Source organism: Netta rufina (assembly GCF_964035555.1).
Source record: "Netta rufina genome assembly, chromosome: 6".
NCBI classification, from domain to species: Eukaryota; Metazoa; Chordata; class Aves; order Anseriformes; family Anatidae; genus Netta; species Netta rufina.
The window spans coordinates 29,661,126-29,680,998 of record NC_140129.1 but is presented as its reverse complement, the minus strand read 5'-3'; the positions used below and the strand labels follow the sequence as shown (position 1 = coordinate 29,680,998).

The window sequence follows — 19,873 nt, the reverse complement described above, 5'->3', positions numbered from 1 at the left end:
ATGAATCCCTCCTCTCCCTGACATATTGAAGGTTGAAGGCTGTGGCACTCTTGCAGCTAATTAGTGGGGGCTCCCTTCCCAGGCACAAGAGTAGTGCCAAGAACTACACAGAAGCAACTGGAGTACCACATGTTAAACATACTACTGCACTGAACTGATCCACATTTCTGTTTGTAAGTAGTTATACATGACTAAAAAGCTCTATTATAAAAACACCATTGTCATGTGAACATATTTAGTAATGGACAACCTGAAAGCACAATCCTGAAGCAAGAAGTAGGGGGAAAATTGTTTGTTTGTTTTTTTTTTATATCATTAAGAATAAAACAAACCAGCTAACTCAATTTAAATTGTTTCAAACTTTTTATTTTTTTATTTTTATTTTTTAATTAGCAAGTCTAAATATTACTGCAAATAAAACCAGAATATTTTTGAAAAGTAACTCAACCTCCTCCCAACTTTTTGGGCCAAAAAAAACAGGCATGTAAATAAGATTAATTCAGGGCATAGAAACAACTCTTAATTTCAGCTCAGTAAGACGCTTGTAATGTGGAGCTTCTTTGCACCAGTTCTAGCTATATAATGTTACCACACTGCAAATCTTGTAGAAGAAAAACCCTGAACACGTGCGGACACACACAAACATCACACAAAATGAAGTGCCCCACTAAGCTCGGCTTGCCAGACTTTTTGTTAGCCAGCTTGAAAGTAAATGTAGGTTGTCTACGGCGAGAGAATGCTGCTTCAGCAGTTCAGAATGAATTTCAAGCCTGTTCTCTATTTTATCTTTTGTCAGTGTAATGTATTCAATGCAATAGTGAACTGACAATTTAAATAACTACATTTTAAAACAAACGAAGCATTGATGTTAATGTGTGAAAATGGTCCCAACCCCTGGGAGTCCTGGTTCCCACCATTGTTTACTCTGACAACAGGATATAATTGCTTACTTACTTGGCAGCAAACTTTACCATCTGCTTGCTCGCATGCTGTCCCACAGCCACAAGAGCCTGGATATTAAACTGCTGCTGACGCAGGACTAAGAAACACTGCTTCCCTGAATACAAAGAAAAACAACGCAGGTGTATTAAGGACAAGTTACTCGATAGCTTTGTGAATGAGAAAAATGCTTTACTGTTTTGATATTAAGCTGAGCTCTTAAGGGGGAGACGGGAGGTGGAAGTTTCCCTCTCTCCCTCCCTGTCTAAATAGCTAGATCTAACTACGTTCAGCTCTGCAAGTACACACACCAAACTTGAGATAAATCAAGTAATTCTGACTTACAGAACCTGTGAACAGACACTTTCTTAAAGTACCAATAAGCCTTCCAAGATAAGTAATATTTAGACAGAACAAACTGCAATTCATAACTTTTTGAATATCAAGTGTTCTTCAACTGTAAGAAGAAATCATACTTGTTGCCTCAGTCACAACTGCTTCAAGTATACATTATTTTAAAGTAAGTTCTTCTCTTCTAAAATGTACTTCATCACTTCTAAAATTAAAGGCATAGAGCTCATTTGAAAAATGTACTTTGAGAGAAATGGGCTTGATTTTGCACCACAAGGGTCTATACCAACAACGTTCATTCTATAATACACCACACACTCAGAATGAACGGGAACAAAAGGAGTATTGATTTTGATAAATGACAAGAACCTAAAAGACCCGAATAAAAATTCCTGCAAGAGCAATTTATTCATGAACAGCTTAGGGAAAAAGAAGTTAATAGGACGTAATAGTAATTTACAAAGAATATAATGCACTTTGTTGACTTTTAAAATGGATATTTCCAAGCCAACAAAACTCCTTTAATTTGTTCAAGTGACAGTTACAATCATTTCATATTTCTGTTCACATCTCTAATAAATATTCATTACTTAACTTATATTTAAGGAAACATGGTGATTTTAAATGTTTCTTCAGAGAGAGAATACTGACAACAAATACTCACTGTTGCACAATGACAAAATGCATCAATACTTTTTCAGTTCCAAATTCTGACTCATAACATGACATTTCCATTAAAACTGTGGGAATAAGGAGCTAGCTTTGTTAGAGCTACTTCCCAATTACTGCTGCCTTACACTAGAAAACATTCAAAACAACATATATCCAATGTGAACAGTGATACCAAAAAGACAGTTGTGGTTTTCACTTGTGATTATGTAGATTACAATTTGACACATAGCCGCAGATGATTTAAATGATATTAGACAATCATGATAGATGTACATCATGACATACAATGTCAGAAATAAAATCAAACACATAAAACAACTAAAATGCTATTAAACATAACAATTACTTGAAATACCTTTATCCTGTGATTGTGATTTCAAAAAAATGCAATAAAACTAACTGCATATTTTCAGGAGAAAAAAAAAAAAGCATACAACTATTTCCATATTCCAGAGGCTGCAATATCTTAAGAAAGCTAATATAGTAAGGATTTACATTTTTCCTACAAGCAAACGTTAAGCCATAGATTTAAATTAGAAAAGTACAGGCTTCATAAATTAAATACAACCTTCAGCAATATATATGCCTGTGTTTCAGCAAGTTGACAAACTAATTAAAGTACAATTTTTCCGTAGGACATTATGTGCTAAGGGTTTTTTGGATAAGCTAGGCTTATCTCTCATCTTTAACATCTCAATATTTCTTACTTAGTCTTGTATTTGATACAGTATTTCATTGAAAACAGTATTTTTCTCTGTGATCTCAGTCACAAAGAAGTTAAGGAAGTGTGATGGAGATTCTGCAACACAATATTAGGTGTTCAAACAAAAATACACAGCTGAAGACAGCAACAATGTCACTCAACTTGTATAAAGTTAAGGAAAAGCAAGTGAAACAAATGAGGAAACTTGTTTGGCAGTTGTATTTAAACCCAAGACTGTAAGTCTGATCGATATTTGCATTTCAAAAGGACTCAAATCTTGTCATGAGTAATGGTAGTTGTTTCTATGAGAGAAGAAAATGGTTTGTAGAATATAATCATTTCTAATCACATGGAAGATAAGTGATGAAACAAACCTCACTGATAGGAATAATTAAAACATTGGAGTTACAAAAATTGTAGTAGGAAACAACTTTTCCCCAAAGAACTTAATGCGTGCAAGATAAAGTACCAAACAGATGAGGCATAACCAAATCTAGTTCACGATTAGATGCCGTTCCAGATCAAGAGACAGGAAAAAAGGAAGCATTAGAGTGTGAAAAAAAATAGGATTATGGGATGCTCTCCATGTGTTTCAAAATCTTTACATGGTATTTCAGTGAAAAGACCAACTTTAATTATTCAACAACAATAAACTATTTTAAGCTTCTATAAAATAAACCAATATTGTATCCTATACACGAAGACCTAAAAAGATGAAGAGTTTCAAAAGAAAATTTGGTTAAAAAGGTTTGATAGTTTAATGGTAGAAACTTTTAGTCACTGAACAAATAAGAATACATCACACAGAATCCCATCAAAATGAAGCACGGAAAACCAAACAGGAATGGATGTCCTTTCTTAGAAATACCAAATGACACGAGACCTTTTGAAAGAAAAGGATGCAAACAAGAACTTTGCATAAACGGTGAAAATTTGTTTGTCATACAAATTAATACACCGTTAGTTACAGACATCTATCAGCATAGGAAAAAAACACTTTTTAAAAAATAAAATTTGGTCCACTTGCACTTCGTGGTCGTCTTATTTTCAGACATACTGTTTTGATGTTTTATAAAAGCTTTGCATCCATAAAACAAAAACAAGTTCCAGCCTTCCATGCCACTGAAGTCCCAGCTGCCTGGCAGAACCCAGACTGATTTCCCAACTGCTGTTCAATGATAAACACAATCAGTAGCTTAGGCTGGCTTTAAAATAAAGCCAGAAATAACATTTCATCTATGATAAAAAACACAGGGCCTCAAGCACTTTAATTTTAGTGCAACTCACAGAAAGTCCCAACACCCCATTCTTTACACATCTTTCAGTTAATTTCCATTGGACTTCATGAGTGGCTCGCTGTATGAGACAGCTGGATTTTGCAGTTGTTCACATTCATTTATTTGGTTTATTGGTCAGAACCAGACAGGGTTAAGTAAAGGCTATATTGGTTATTTAGAAGTCAAATCCAAGCTTCTAAGAAAAATAAAGCTATTTTTGTGCAAGATTTTCCTGTTTCCTGCAAGATTTTCCTCTCCATAACGGTAGGAATAGCGCCACAGTGTGTGTGGGAAAGGCTAACATTACTTTTTATTCTTAAACATTTGCTTTTGTTGTAAGGTTCTTTCCTCCAAAGCTTAAGTAAACAACCATACAGTATTCCCTAAGAGCATTCCCTGAACGTCAGAATTGTTCTGTCTTGTCAGTCTAAGAAAGGGTACAAGAAGCACAATCAATAAATTGAGAACACTCTGTGTCCATAATCGATTCCTTTGCTTTTATTCTTCAGGTTGCACTAAGAGTTTTGAAAATAGACATTATTATTTCATGAAGAAACACGGTCTCTCCTGAGGTCAAAGTTGAAGGGTGAAAAGCAACAGCTTCCTGGAAGTTAATGTTGCCATGTTACATGTTGTTGTGACTGAAGTAAATGTATGTTTCATATTAGTTATCTTGTATAAAATACATCAAGTAATAAACAACAATTCCATTTAGTTTTAGGGGTCTGTGTAAGACATCTGTCTTTAATACAGTAAATGCTGTCAGTAATCCGAACTTTTCCTCTACTTACAAAATAAAAAGCCATGAGGATACTCATGTTTGTATACTAATACTAACATTTAAATTAGATCATGTCTCCTGCCTGAATAATTCCAAGTTGTAATGACTGAGGTTTTCACATCTTTTGGGGTTACAAAATTTCTGTAACTAGCAAAGAACAACTTGCATGTTATACCATACCACAAAACTACTGAGGAAATCACACAGGTCATCCTAAATGTAAGATTCTAATATACATTAAAACATATGTGATACATATATATTTACATTGAGCTCCTTATCTTAACAGCATTACAGACAATCATCACAGGACCTTTTTTTTTTTTTTTTAAAAAAAAAAAAAAAAAAGAAAATGAATCCCCAAAAAAAGAGAAAATAATCTACACTCTGTGACAACAGTATGCACTGGATTTTCATCCCTAATTATTTGTATTATTCCCAGTTCTACAACTACTGCTAAGCTTCATTTATGAAGATCATTTCTTTATGCTCTTTTCTTTCAACTCTTGGGAAGACAATGCATTTGTATCTCACTACAGAGCTGCCAAACATAACTGAAACCAGTACAACAGTTGTCAGCATCTGATGTCAACTGAAAAGGCCAAAGCCTGTTTAAGTTTGCATATGGCAAACTGATCTCCAGAGAGAACTTCTGATTCTAGTGAAAAAACATGGCTGTCAGACAGCCAACTGTGACAGCCCACACCATGCAGAACCCACAGAAGGATTCTCCTCTGCCTTACATCCAAACTGAAATAATTAGATACAGACAACCAAAAGAAAGAAATCTGTAATTTTAATACATGTTTTTGTTTCCTATCAAAGAAAAGGTACAGTAAAACGATTCATACGCAGCAGAATAAATATGGCTGGCCTGACAACTGACGTATTTAAAGTATTTTTTTTCCATAGAGCCTTAAAATTGGTTCATCTCAACGCCCCCAAAGAGCTCCCCCAAAGCAGAATGACCGTAATTTTTTACAATTATTATTTACAGTTGTCCACACGGTATTTTGTAATGTGATAAAAACAAAAATTACTTTTACAACAGTGTAATAATAATACCTGATTTTCTGCTCAGCTGAAAATGAAATGTCCTCTTCACCTTTCAGGAGAAGAGGAGTGGAAAATAGAGTAAGCCAATTGAAGTGCACACTGAGTAACCAAGTGGCAAAGTTTTATTATATGCAAGACATAATTAACAAATAGTAATTGCTTTGCTTCCTTTTACTGAAAAATCATGAAACCAAAATAAATGTCCAGTTTACACCAACAAAATGAGAAAATAAAAATCAGATCCCTGGAGGCATCTCACCTTTAGCTCTGCTCGTATGAATTCTGCCACGAACCCAAACCACCTCATCAGCCTTCTCCTCTGTCAAGTCTTTTATTCGAATCAAAACTCGATCTGCATTACAGAAAAATAACACATTTTAAAATTGTTTTTTGGAAGGAAAACGTTTTTCATTTAAACTCCAGATACATTTTCTATCACTGTTAAAATTTACAATAAATCCAAAATACTATTTTGTGTACCTACAGCATAATAGAAGCTTGTACTGAAAACACACAGGATCCCGTTTCCTTTCTCTGTGAATAACACTTGATCAAGGATTTTTACATTGGCTCAAGCTTAACGTTTGACTTACACAGCAGGGTCAGACTCCCCTAAAACAAAAGCAAGACTTATTGTAGTTTGTGGATGGCACACCCAGAATGACTACATTATTTTGGTAGGACTTCACTCTGCCGCACCGCAAACCTGGACTTACAAGCCTGGATTTCTGCTCACTAAGGGATCCCTGCCTTGCTCCACCATACAAGATGGACACTGGTATGTTGAACATATGGCTCAAAGGAGACATTGCTGTTCTCTTTCTATACATTAGCAGGGTGAATATTGCTGTAAAATAATCATTATTTTAAATAAAATGAATCTACAAACAAATGTGCACTAAAAATTAAAGGAACATTCAATGCAGGGTTAATAAAGGGTAGAATTTGGGTAATAAAAAAAATTAAAGAAAAATATTTCTAAACAAATCAGGACTTTATAGCTCGTATGCAATTAAAACTACTGATTATACAAAAATATGTTTTTCATGGGAAATACGTAACAAATTCCCTCTCTCATCACAGACTTCTCCCATGTTGCAAAACATTAAGTTCACCAAGACTCTTCAACTAGTCTAAGACTAAGGCTTCTCTTCCCAACAAAACTTTTTCAAAGTTTGTCTAACCCAGCTTACCATCTGCCATTCTGGACTCCTTCCTTCTGTCCCTGAATATTAGTCACAGCTTGCCCTGAAATCCTATTATTCTGCACTGGACTGGTATTCTGAGCTCTGCAAATATGAAAGGGGGTGGTAATGTTTAAATGTTTTGTATGCCCTTATGCTCAGGGTAACATTTTTTTCTTCATAGACACGCATCAAAATAAGAACAGAATGAAAGTGCATATAGAAACGTGATACAAAATTGGCTTGAATATATTTGTAAGTGTGTGCATGTGCACCTGCACTAGGGAAGGGAGAAAGGGGAGTAAAGATGTTACTGCTTGCCAGCAACCCCTGTTGTTCAAACTTCATCAGTACTATAGGAAACAAGCAACCAGCATAAACTGTAAGCTTTAGTACTTCTAAGAGTTTGGTATTTAAGAGTTTTACAGTTAAAATTACCTCAGTCAACTTAAAACTGTATTACTAGAAACCCAAAATATTTTCCAGGCACAATCATAAAGACAAAATGAGGTGTTACTCTTTTTATGGATCCTTAGTGTTTCAAGAACCATCTGCATTAAATAAATATTTCTTTAAAATCTTTTTGATACATAATGGTCCATATTTCACCAAGATGAAATGACACCTTTAGTGCAAAATAGATATATACATATACATACATATATATATATATAATTACTAAAAACTATTTCAACTTCCATAAAGAGGGTAACAAAACAATATCCAAAAAGAGGCACAATTAAGGGATTTTTTCAACAGTAGACACAGCAACTTTCCCATCACTGTTTCCCTATATGCCCCCAAATCCGGTCTTCTTTCATCTTGCTTCTAAAATGCTGGTAGTTCACAGTGGTGTCAATGCTTGTTAGTTCATGGCAACGTCTATGCTTGTTAGCATAAGCAATCATTTATCTTTGTCACTCATTTTCTCTTGTCCAGCCAACATATTGTAGCTCCTATTTTCCTTCTGTATTCTCACCTATCATTTCACATGGAATTCCTTTCAGTTCATTTCTATCTTTTCCATGATAAAAATGAAGCTTCTTGTTCTCACCTTTGCGGTTCTCCCACCATACTCTCCAGCCTACCATCTATTTTTTCGCAAATGCAAGCTATACTTACATTTTGTTTTCTTGCCTCTTCTTGCTGCATAAACACTTACAGATAATATTGCAAAAATAAAAGACATTTCAAATTATGCTACAGTTGCAGCGAAGACAAGGGATACAGATTAAAGATCAGACAAAACACTCCTTAATTAAGTCTGAATTTACATGGCCAGCACCCATTCAATGTACATGCTATTTTACCTTCATTGCTATTTAAAATCATATTTAAGGAGAACCTGATTCTATTTTTTTTTTTATTTCATTTCCTTCATGTATAGCACAGCCTCTTCTTTTCAACATACTAAATAAGGATTATCTTTCTTGCAGAGCTCTACCATTTTTTAAGCATGGGAGGAGAGAATAAAAATCCAAAAAGCTATATGGGTCGTATAAGTCAAAATCACTTTTACATACCCTTTCTTCTAGGTTTGTCTAACTTACATCACTGAATTTTGAAAGGGCGATAAGTATTTCTGGTATCACTGTGAAGTGCAATCATTACAATGTTGGATAAATTTGAAAAAACGAAGAAAGTGGAAGTTTAATAATAACAAACTAAAAGCCAAAAGCAGTTTAAGATGAAAGCAGCTTCCAGAGAGGGGAGGTGAAACCAACAGGTCTGGACAAAAAGGGAAAGGCAAATGGAGTTTACTAGTAATCATAGCCTCGAGCTGGCAGGAAGGACTGTAAAGACATGAAGTAATGGGACGTAAGCACACCACACAGGCAGGGCAGCCAACACTAGCACAAAAAAAGACTGAGGTGGGCCAAGTATGAAGGCACAGGTGTGGGTGTGTGAATACAGTGGAGTAGGGCAGAATATCTCTGCATAAACTTTGTGATCAAGTGAAAGACCTTTTATTTTGCCTGGAGAAGAACTAGAATCTCCGAGTGCAGTGAAATGACAATAAACTCTTCCCTTGGAGAAAATAATTTGCTCCAATCCATCTAAACATTTTAGCTTCCCATGTCCAGCCAATGTCCTCAGCTCAGTGCAGCTACTACATCGAGCCTAAAACCAACCGTACCACAGGCATCAAACTGAGCTCCGGCCCACACCTGTGCTCTTGGCTCCAGTTCCCAGACCGTACGCCAATCTGCACACACCACCCAGACCTCATTATTCTGACTTAGACATGGCACCTATCCACATGGACTTGAGAAAGAAATTAAATACTGCACAAACAGATGGAAAACCCGCATTCGTGGCACCCCATGCCCCATGCAGTAGTTCCTTCAAGACAGTCAATGCGACCAGAATACTTCAGAGAAAAGCATATGTGTGCTACTGATGTTGAATGATGACTACACGCTCCCATGAGTCCTTTGATAAGAGCTTTCCCTGGCAGGAACTTCTTTTAATTTAAAGTGCATCAATCTACAGCAAGGCATTGGGCTGATCTTGAGATCTTTTATTACAGACATTTTGTTTTTTATTGTTACCCGATTTGGTGTTCTGGGTAGCAAGTTTCTAACGAATAGAACAGCAGGAGTGGATGTAGGGTTTATTTTATGTCTGATGGAAACCCTACTAAATCTTGTCCATGCATTGGCTGAGACTTTTTGTTAAATGATTGAGGGGACAACAACCCGACCTACAGCACTCTGCCCTTTTCACATCGTTTCCCATAGCTTTTACCATTTGCCTTCTCAACATATTTTTTCTCCAGAGTATTTTTGAGTGTTTCTTTTGAGTATGAGACAGCTGGCAGGGTAGACTTCCTCCAAGACAGCAGGACTCGATCCGCCATCCAAGCCTGCAGCTGGGGCTCCCACAGAGCTGTTGATAGAGGGTGTGAAACTGGCACAGGGGACAAAGCCTGCAGAAGCTCTGCTGAGCCAAACGCCATCGCAGAGAGTGCAGGGTGAGGAGCTCCAACAGCTTGATCCTTCAGCCTACAGTCAGCAGTGCAGTTTAACTAGTCAGCTGCTACCTCTGAGAAGGTGGCTTTTTCTTGTCATTACACCCTTTGAGTTATGGCTGCACAGCATGCAAGGCTGGATGGCTGTGCTGCTGCCCCTTCCAGCACCCACCACACCCCCAGCCAGCTTCTTTTACTTTGTTAAGCTGGCTAAACAAGTTGATATTGTTCACAATTAAACACGTTGAAATGGAGCACAAGACCAGTGCAGCCAGCAGCTAGGCTGGCTAACATAGTGACAGAATTTCAACTTTAGTCCTGTTTCTTTGGCAACTAATGCATATTTTATTCAATAACAACTGTTGATACCATCTCTGGTGACTTTCTTGTCCTGCGATTTTTTTTTTGCATAATGTTCCCCTTCAGTTGTTTGCAAACTATGATTGTTTTTGTGGCCGCTCCTCTTCCCTACATTCTGCATTTCCCTTCCTAAGGGAAGTCAACCCAAACAACCATCCAGAGGAGAGAAAAGTTACCTAGTCAGAGAAAATGTACTTTTTTTTTTCATTCCACTATGAAAAAGTTACAAGTAGCCAGTCTGTTACCTTCCCTCATTCCTGTTTCATGAGCTGAATAATGTGAAGATTAATATTTCTTGGGATGCTGATCTGGGACACTGTTCTCTAGCTGAAATGTCTTCCTGAATCCCAATTCTGTACCAGTACGAAATGAGGATTTCTGAGTACACAGCAGTGTGAACAACAGTAAGAACTATAAACATTTATATATCCTACTCAGAGAGAGCTGTTGCAGCAAAACATAGCAGAACTTACTCAAAAAAGACCCCAACCACCCGACACCTCAGGAGTTGGTATATTATAAATAACAATAATCGAATACAAGAAAGTCAAACTTGCAGTGACAAACAGTAAAAAAACTGACAGGCAGCACAGGGCAAGGTCCAGGCGAGCGCAAAGATTGTAATTCCATAATCTCCCTGGACCTTGCTCTGATATCCAACTATTATCGCGATTTTCTTTTCTTCTGTCCAATCAGATTTTCTTCTGTTCCAATGTATGTCCATGACCTCCTGTCCGATTGCCACACACTTTCAAGAGTCTGGCTTTATCTTCTCTATACCCCCCCATAAAGTAATCTTAGATAGTGACAAGATCATCCCTCAGCTGCCTCTCCTCCACGCTGCACAAGCCCATTTCCCTCTGCCCCTCCTCAGGGATCCTGTGCTCCTTCCCCTGCCCAGGCTGTCAGGGCTCCATCAACTGGCTCCACAAATGAGTGTCTTCCTTGCACTGGAGAGCTCAAACCTGGACACAGCACTTCAAATGCAGCCTCACAAGCACCAAACACATTCAGATAAAGGGAAAGAAGAGCAACAGAATCTGAATGAAAAAGTTTGATAAGTGATTTTTCAAACAAGTACTGAAGATACGTAGTACATAACTTGCCCTCTTTGGTCTTTTTCAATTATTATTTTTTGTTTTTAAACTGACCTGGTTTCTCTTGGGATTGTATCATTGATGACACTCCATATCTTTCCTTGGCATAATCCTAAAAAGGAAGTGAGAAATATATATCAAAGAACTACACACAAAATGACAAATAAAATCATTAGTTAACTGAGGTAATATAGAACAATTAGCTGTAACACTGAAGTGAAGAAAGTGTGTTTCAGACTGACAGATGCACAAGCAAAATAATTGTGCTCTGTGAAAGAAAAAAATTCAACACCACACATGATAGGATCACTCTGCTACACAGAAGTTAGTACAAATGCCTCTACAAAGAGTTTACTCCTGAAAACATATTTAATTCCCGCAGAAGTAGATTCATTGCTAACTATTTCCTTCCAATATTCAGGTCCCCTGAGAAAAACAAGACTGTATGCCAGTATGGCAGCCAAAGCAAGCCGGACTAACAAAATCTGTTAGGTAAGGCATGGGGATGGGGCCTTTTCTTTAAAATGATGACACTTCTACATAGTTTCCCAACTAAGCCCATTCATTTACAAACAAGAAATAAAACTTGTTTTATATTACTACACTGAGCAAATGAATGAGCTCACACTAAACACTTTAGATGGGGTGGGTCCCGGTTTCTCAACTTTTGAGGAATTGTGGCCAACATACCAAATTTTACAGAATCCACCTGTAGTGAGAACTCACTGCTGATGCACACTTGGCCAAAGCAAGCCAGCGTGACACGATGTTACAACAAAATGAACTGCTGCTCGTTACGGCCACGTTTTTCCTTCCCGAACAAACCCTGGCCTACGACACTCCAGCAGGGCTCTGAGGCATTCAAGCACAAGCCCCAGCCTCCAGCCGGGCCGGCAGGAGCCAGCTGTGCCCCTGCTGAAGCAGCCTGGCGCTGAGCTGGCCCGGGTACTTGGCAGGGCCCGGGATGGGGCAGGGGCTGGGGCTTCCTTCAGCGCCCCCCACCCCAAAAACCCCTCAGGGGACGCTGCCGCCTCGCTGCCACCTCCCCACACCCCCCCCCAGGCCGGCCCCGCGCTAGGCCGGGCGCTCTCCCTTCCCCCTTTCGGGGCCCAGCAGCTCCGGCAAAGCAGCCACAGCGCCTCCCGTCCCCTCCTCGCTCCCTCCCGGCGGAGACCCACATCGGCCGCCGGCTGCTCCCCGTTCTCCGGACGGCGATCGCGCTCCGGGCCCTGCCCGCGGCCGGCGGCGCTCGGCATCCTGCGGCCCCTCACGGTGCCTCACGGCCAACTCTCGCGAGATCTCCGCCAGCCCGTGCTACCGGCGAAACTCTCGCGAGACTTGAGCTTGGCGGCTCGGAGGGCGGGACCGCTCGCCTCAGAGCTGCCCGCGGGCAGCAGGGGCAGGGGGTGGGCGACGCCTCAGCGCCCCTGTGGGGGCGCCCCATTTTTCTGCAGAACGCCCCGTTTTTCTGCAAAACGCCCCATTTCGGCTGCTGCTGGCCCCACAGGGCTTGTCCTGCCTCATCGACCCAGCCCGTTGTCACTTGGGGGTGACACGTGGCGCTGAGATGCTGTGGCATGCAGCCTGGTGCCAGCAGGCTGGTGCCAACCAATGCATGATTTTGGTGTCTCATAAATAAAATTGAGTCACCAGTGCCTGCCCCGAGTTTCCTCTCTTCCTCTGAATCCTGCAGTTTATTATTAGCTAGCTAAAACCCAAAAGTAGCCCTGGTAATTTGGGGAGAATGAGCATTAGAGAAAATCCAGGTGTTTCCCTCCAGCTGGGTGCCTAAATCAATGCGGTAGTATTGAGGCCGGGCCTTGCTGCAGGTGGCAACTTTCAAATACCCAAAATCAAAGTTGCGAGCAGCTGTTGAGTCCTGTGGCCACAGTTTGTTTATTTTATGCAGGACAAGAAGAGGGAGTTAGCTGTCCTGATTTAAATTGCAGTTTTGAGTTCTCACATTTGACTAACTAATCCCTCTTGCGGTATCGATTAGAGTTCTTCATTTCCTGTCCTACAGTTGTTTATTTTACAGCGTTTTGTTCTGCATTAGTTCGTCTTTTCTGGTGGGAATCCCCTTGCAAAGTTCCCCTTCTGCCTCTGTCTCACAGAATTACGCACTTCACCACCAAAAGACCACACAGCTTTCACAAAATCCTTTCTTCGCATGTGAAATCCTGTTTCAAGCTATTAAGATCCAGTAACAGAAAGGACAAATCACGGTTTTTATACCTTCTTACCACCAGACACAAAGTTCTGGTGGTAGGGTATTGAGTACTCTATTTAACAGTAATGTAACGGTAATAAACCACGTGGATTTCTTGCAGCACGCCAGTTGTGTCTTTTCTGTTACCTGTCGCCTAGATCACAAGGCTGAAGAGAGCCGCTGCTGAATCTTAACTAACAGGCAGATGCAAATCTGGTGCCTCACCGCTGAGCAGGCAGTACCATCTGCATGACCGAGCGCTCTGTGATTCTCAGCATTTCATTGGCTTTGCTGCAAAATTCAATAAAAACAAACCAACCCTGTAAGCCTTGTTTTTATGCTGGGAGCCTTCCAGTAGAGAAGAGCATAATGACTATTTCCTCTGTGGGCAACTAACCTGAAGGCGGTTCTGAAGGAAAATCCCCTTTTAACATAATGGGGGTGTTAACTGAAGATGAAATATGGCCGCTCAGGGGGCACTCTAGTTAATTACTCCATTGCCAAATTACCAGGAACATTTTCCAGAATTCATCCTCTCAGGCTATTTGTCTGGAATACCTTTGCCTTGCAGTGGCAGAAACAGGTTTTTAGAACAAAACTCTACAAGAGACTGAAAACAGACAAATAAAACAATTGAAGAAAAGTTTCACTGACAACAGTTACTTCATATTTGGTTAAATCCCGCAAAATTCTGAAGTAATCTGGGTCTGCGGCAGAAATGCGTTTTGCCACATCCATCTCACCGGACTTGTTACGACTCTCCTGTGAAGAGCACAAAACGCTGCGTGAGGATGCTGCAGCTCATCTGCTGCACCTCCTGTCTCGCTGCAGCGCTACCACCAACTGCTTAATTGGGGCAGTACCTGCGGCCAGCCGAGGAGTGGAAAGTGAGAGGAAAAAGCCACTGCTGGGCCCAGGGGGAGGCGGAGGGCTGGGAGCTGGGAGCCCGTCGGCCGCCAGCAGCATCCCGGGGGCCTCGGCGAGGATTTCCAAATGGAGGTGACATCAGCCACAGCCAATCCTGCGGCCCCGGGGGTGCAGCTGGATGGGAGCCACAGTCCACTTAGGTAACAAGACATGACATACCATGTGCTAATGCTAAATAATTTATCCCTCAGGCATACAGCGAATTGCACAGCCAAGCTGAGGCCTGGTCAACAGTTTGTAGTTTAAATTAAAGCTGCCTTTTCCGTCTTAAAGGGAGAGAGAAGCTTGTCAAGTGTTGGGATCAATGGTGAGATGCAGAAATCCTCCTCCTCCTCCTCCTCCTCCTCCTCCTCCTCCTCCTCCTCCTCCTCCTCCTCCTCCTCCTTCTCTCTTCTCCATCACTATAAATACCGATATTTGATATATCCTTGAAACTTAGGCATTAGCACCTGCAGTATCCTAAACTGAAGCTACTGGTCATATGTACATGTATATCCATCTTAAAAACTTAAAAACATTACATAGGTGTTTCCATAGCAGAGTCACTAATGCCTCTCTCTAGGAATCCAGCGGCATTTGTCTCTGTGTAGGCTGAAGATCACCCTCTGTACTGGATAGTTTGAGCTAGCAGTGAACAGAGGCTGGATGTGATGTTAACCACAGCATTTCTTTGCCTTCTGGTGGCTGCTGGCACTTGTAGTGTAGTCTTTCCAGCTCAATGATCCAGCTAAGCAGGGCCTAACCTTTGACATATTTCTGTTAAAATATAGTGCTGCTTTCTCTTAAGGGCTGGGTACCGCATCACGCTAAACTGAAGCCATGAAGAGTTGGAGGTAGACAGCACCTTCCACTGTCTATGCTTATGTAGCACTTCACAAAAATGGTTGCTCAAATATTCTTTAATCTTCCAGTTTACTGTTGATCAAGAAATGGATGGTTATATATACACTGTGTTGATGGGAAGGAGATAGGAATTTCATTTAAGTTATTTTAGCGTATGAAATTAAAAGGGCTTCTGGTTTATGGAATAAGTGAGATTATATTTACCTAGACTACATATTTGGCTAGATAAAACCCGGAGAGTTAAAAGGAGCATATGGAAAAAAATACAAACCAAATTGGTAGAGTCTCTGAAAGGTCTTCAGGGAATTCAGCTTTACTGCCACAATAGTACACTTTCTAGTATGCAATTACTCGTTGTCATGGAAAGGGATTTTGAAGATTTCTCTTCTTCTGGATGCTGCAAAGCATACTTAATTTAAATAAGAGGTCACATTTGATTTTTTCCTTTCCATATTAATTTATATATTTAGGTTCTTGTGTAAACCTCATCAGTCCATTAGCCAAGTTCCTCTTAGATAACAAAAAGGGAAAAATACCGAAAAAAAAATCAACAGCTAAAAAATAAACATGTTATTTATTTTCTAAGTTAAGTAAGTTCATAGTTCACTGTGATAGAGAAAGCTCTCCTATTTATAATTCCTTGGCAAAAATGCATAATTTTTTTTTTAATTGATCATTCTGTTTATACTCCAACATTTGTACAATGAATAACAAAGGCTTTGCATCTAAATCCAAGTAGGAACAGAATTTGGCAAATCTAATTCCTTCCTGGATTTTCGCAGCTCTACTTCCTTTAGGAAGTTTTTAGTCAATGGGAAACAAAGGCTTATTGAAAGGATTAAAGTTACAACTATTCCCTTTGTTTTAGAGGTTCAATCACGGTTTTCCTCTAGTAAACAACATTTGCAATTAATAAGACTTCTAAAAAAACAGGAACTTTGGGGAAGTACGTGATTATGATAAGCAGCAGGATTTCTTTTAACAGAACTCTATACAAAGGTGTAGTCCTTTTAAGTTGGGACAATGATAAACAATTGAGTTTCTCAATGCATTTTGAAAGTGTTCCTTCTGATAAACACAAGACAACATGCTCTGCAGTCGGGGATGGGCAATATATTTAAATAGGATAAATCTTGTCAACGGTTTATTGTGTCCCAAAATGATTTTAAATAGCTGCAAACAACTCACATTTCATATCATGCATAAACCCAGTAATCGTGTCTTACACAATGAAGCATCTATGCCCATTGGATATACAGCACTGCATATATTTATGAACTATTACCCATAAATTGTTTATTGTTTCCTTTATGTGATGCTTGAAAAAGGCATTTGGATAGCCGTTATCTGTGCATGAATAAGAACACATGGAATATTTAATCTTTATAATTTATCTTTTGCTGGGTTTATGTCATGAAATATCTTATGAATATTTTTATGTTTATGTCAGCTCTATTTTTCCTCCTCGCTTTGTGTATATTCCCAAGGAGTAGTCTCCTGACAGAGGGAAACTGAGGGATATGCTGTGAGTTTGTGGACAGCCCTCCCTGGAGGGCAGTGTGGAGCTGCAGGATGACTGGGAATGAGCGTGCCAGGAGACATTTCATGAACAGCTCATCTATTGTTCTGACCCAAGTGTCCAATTCTTTTTCGGGGGTGGCTTACGTCCAAAGGGTGCTGAAAACAGTAAACTGGAGAATAAAGGAACAGCAATTCTAAGTGGCCCCTGAAGTGCAAGCTCATTGTTATTTCTCAAATGCCATTTCTCATTTACAAAAAGCATATTAAGCCATTGTCCTTCTGATAATATTTTTTACACTTTTATCTCACACACAGGCAGATTTCTTCTATCAGAATTTTTGAGTAAGTGTTCTAGTGCACTTGCTAACTTCTAACCCAGAATCAGCTTCTGGTGAAGCTGTAAATCTTTAGAAAAAGAAGGTTTTAATGGGAATCCTGACTTGGGACTTTCACCGTCAGGAACAATGCTCCGTTATCAGCAAAAAGTGAGTCAGGCAGCAACACAAAATCTGTCTTTGAGATCATCCATTAAGAGTAAATGTTCTTTGTTGCCGTCTAAAACAAACAAGAAGCAGTGACAAGTCATCGAAGTGATTAAATGCGACACAGGGGACGCTAAATACTGTTTCTCAGACATTTTCCTATAGCAATCATGAGCTATTTTTTAAACAAAGTGTGTTATTGGTTAAGGGTGCTGCAACAGACATTCTGGCTGTATACATTGAAACAGACTGTGAAGACAGTCACATGGAAATTCGTAAGTTAGAGTACATGGACAGACTGATTCTTAGAGGAAATAAGTGTTAGCATGAGAACAACAGCTGAACTAAAATCCCATAAGCCAGGAAAAACAGCTACACAATTACACTAACAGGTGGTTGGTTTCAAAACAAATTTCAAGGTCTGACAGCTCTGTGCACCTGCTTTGGGCTGATTTCTTTTAAGGACTTAGATTTGGCATGAACCATTGATAAAAACCATAATTCTTTGTGTCTGAGAAAAGTCATAATTACCATATAGTGATGATAAACTTCTAAAGCTTGCTAAAATAGTACTTAGCCAAAAGGTAACGTGTGTCATTGTGCACACTCTGTCATTATAGCTCAAGCTTTTCTCTACCAGAGAGCTTCAGGCAAACACCATTAGGATCAAACCTCTCCTTCTGTAAACTGAGATAATTCCATCTCACTGGGGTGGTGTGATTTGAATTAGGTATGACTTCAGCCTTTTCTTTCACCCTCACAAGAAAAATCACTTTTGATGGGGGATTTAGACAAAGATATTCATCAAATTTGGTTTTAAAGGATGTACTTTGTTCGAAATTTCTTCTAATTGCAAACATTTTGCCGGGGAGGTTTTTCTGTTTGCTTATCTTTGTTCTCAGGTTATAGGTAATTTTTTTCTGAGTTTTGGAGAAAAGAGGGATAGTCATTTTTGTGTTGGGGAAAAAGGAGAATGTGCTTTTATTGTTTAAATTTCATGGTTGTTACTTACAGGAGGTCCTTTATGGATGGTTCACACGTGTCGGGAAGAAACAGTAGAGATCTTAAATTTGATCAGAGCAGGTTCACAAATGTAGTGTTTTAGGTTGAAGTTAATTACTTTCTATGGAATTGAATTAAGGTTTTCAGAACGATCTGAATACCTAGAATTCAAGCCTACAAGCATACAGTGCCAAGTTTATCACATCTCTGTAAGATCTGGGCCTTCATTTTGAGCACCTCATGTTGCAAGCCTAAACCGTTATGTTTTCACGTAAGGCAATCCCAACTTCTGGAAATGTTTTGTTAGTTTCTTCCAGGGGGAGAAGGAAGAAAATGATACCAATTAGCCGGTCTGAGCAACCTGTGTGATTAACTGAAACTCATACCCATATAGTACAGTTCTGGGGCACCACTATGGGCTGTATGCTCTGCAAACTGCAGCTCCTGTTCACTGCTATCCTTCCTCTTCCCCTTGTCTGGTGAGGAGAACTTGCAGACACTCATAGGCTTCATGGTGTTGAGGATTGTGGGGAGTGCACACAGAACTCCTAGGTTAGTTCTTTATTCTACCGTAGGTGTTTCCCCTTTACATTTAGCTGGTTTTATAGGTGATTCACTGATGAGGATATGGAGGATATTCACAGCCAATAGCAGAGAAACAGATAAACAGGGCGATTAACCTGTCACATCTCATCTCCTTTTTACAAATGAATATATAAATCTTGTATGATAATTGGTTTTGTTTTAACTTCCTTCATTCAGAATGACTCAAAACTTCACCTGTTTTCAAAATGTGTTGGTTTTTTTTGTTCTAAAGATACTGTTTTCCAGACCTTGATAGACTCATCTTTTTGGGATAGTTGAGAACATTCCTGTTAATTTGTGCTTGGCTGCTACCTATGATTTAACTCTGTGATCATCAAGGTTTGCCTGTTATTTTTTCATATTTTTATAGTTACATTTCAGATTCCATGATCTATGGACTTGAAGCCATCTGACTGGAAAATAAGACTCATTAATAAAGACTGAGATGCCCTTTTCTTTGGGTCATAGCACAGATGCTAGCACAAAGGCAACACCTCAGCTGCCTTCCTGGAGGAAGAACAGTTAGCAAAGCTGAGCATTAGGTTCAAGAACTGAGTGCAGGGTTTTATCATTTGGAGGACTGATATACAGAAAGAAAAAAAAATCCAGAGATCATGTGGATGAAGAATCTGGGAATCTGCAGATTTTCCGTAATGAATATTTAATGGCAAGCAGGGCCTGCAGCCTTTTCTACCAGTACAACCAGTAGAGGCTGTCTGTGTGGAGTGCTCTTACAGAAAAAGCACTTTCTCTTAGAGTACTTTCTCTTAAAGAAAGCAGGCTACCACATTGCTCTTGTGGTAACTTGCTTGCCTTTACACCAAAATTCAATGTGAAACCATGCCTCAGACTGAGCTACTGGTGTAGATGCGCCCCTGTCCATTTCAGATGGGGTCATCCAGCTGAGCAAAGT

General features: G+C 39.5%; 1 protein-coding gene across 1 annotated transcript in view; it reads right to left on the bottom strand.

Moving 5' to 3' along the window:
• DARS1 (aspartyl-tRNA synthetase 1) overlaps positions 1-12,697 on the bottom strand; it is a 39,486-nt gene extending 26,789 nt beyond the window's left edge. The window contains exons 1-4 of the mRNA XM_084288627.1: positions 12,570-12,697; positions 11,446-11,503; positions 6,039-6,131; positions 955-1,057 (exon numbers count right to left, since the gene is read on the bottom strand). Of these exons, the coding sequence (XP_084144753.1) occupies positions 955-1,057; positions 6,039-6,131; positions 11,446-11,503; positions 12,570-12,647 (332 nt within the window). The 5' untranslated portion in view covers positions 12,648-12,697. The remainder of the gene's footprint in view (positions 1-954; positions 1,058-6,038; positions 6,132-11,445; positions 11,504-12,569) is intronic.
• Between the last annotated feature and the right edge of the window lie 7,176 nt (positions 12,698-19,873).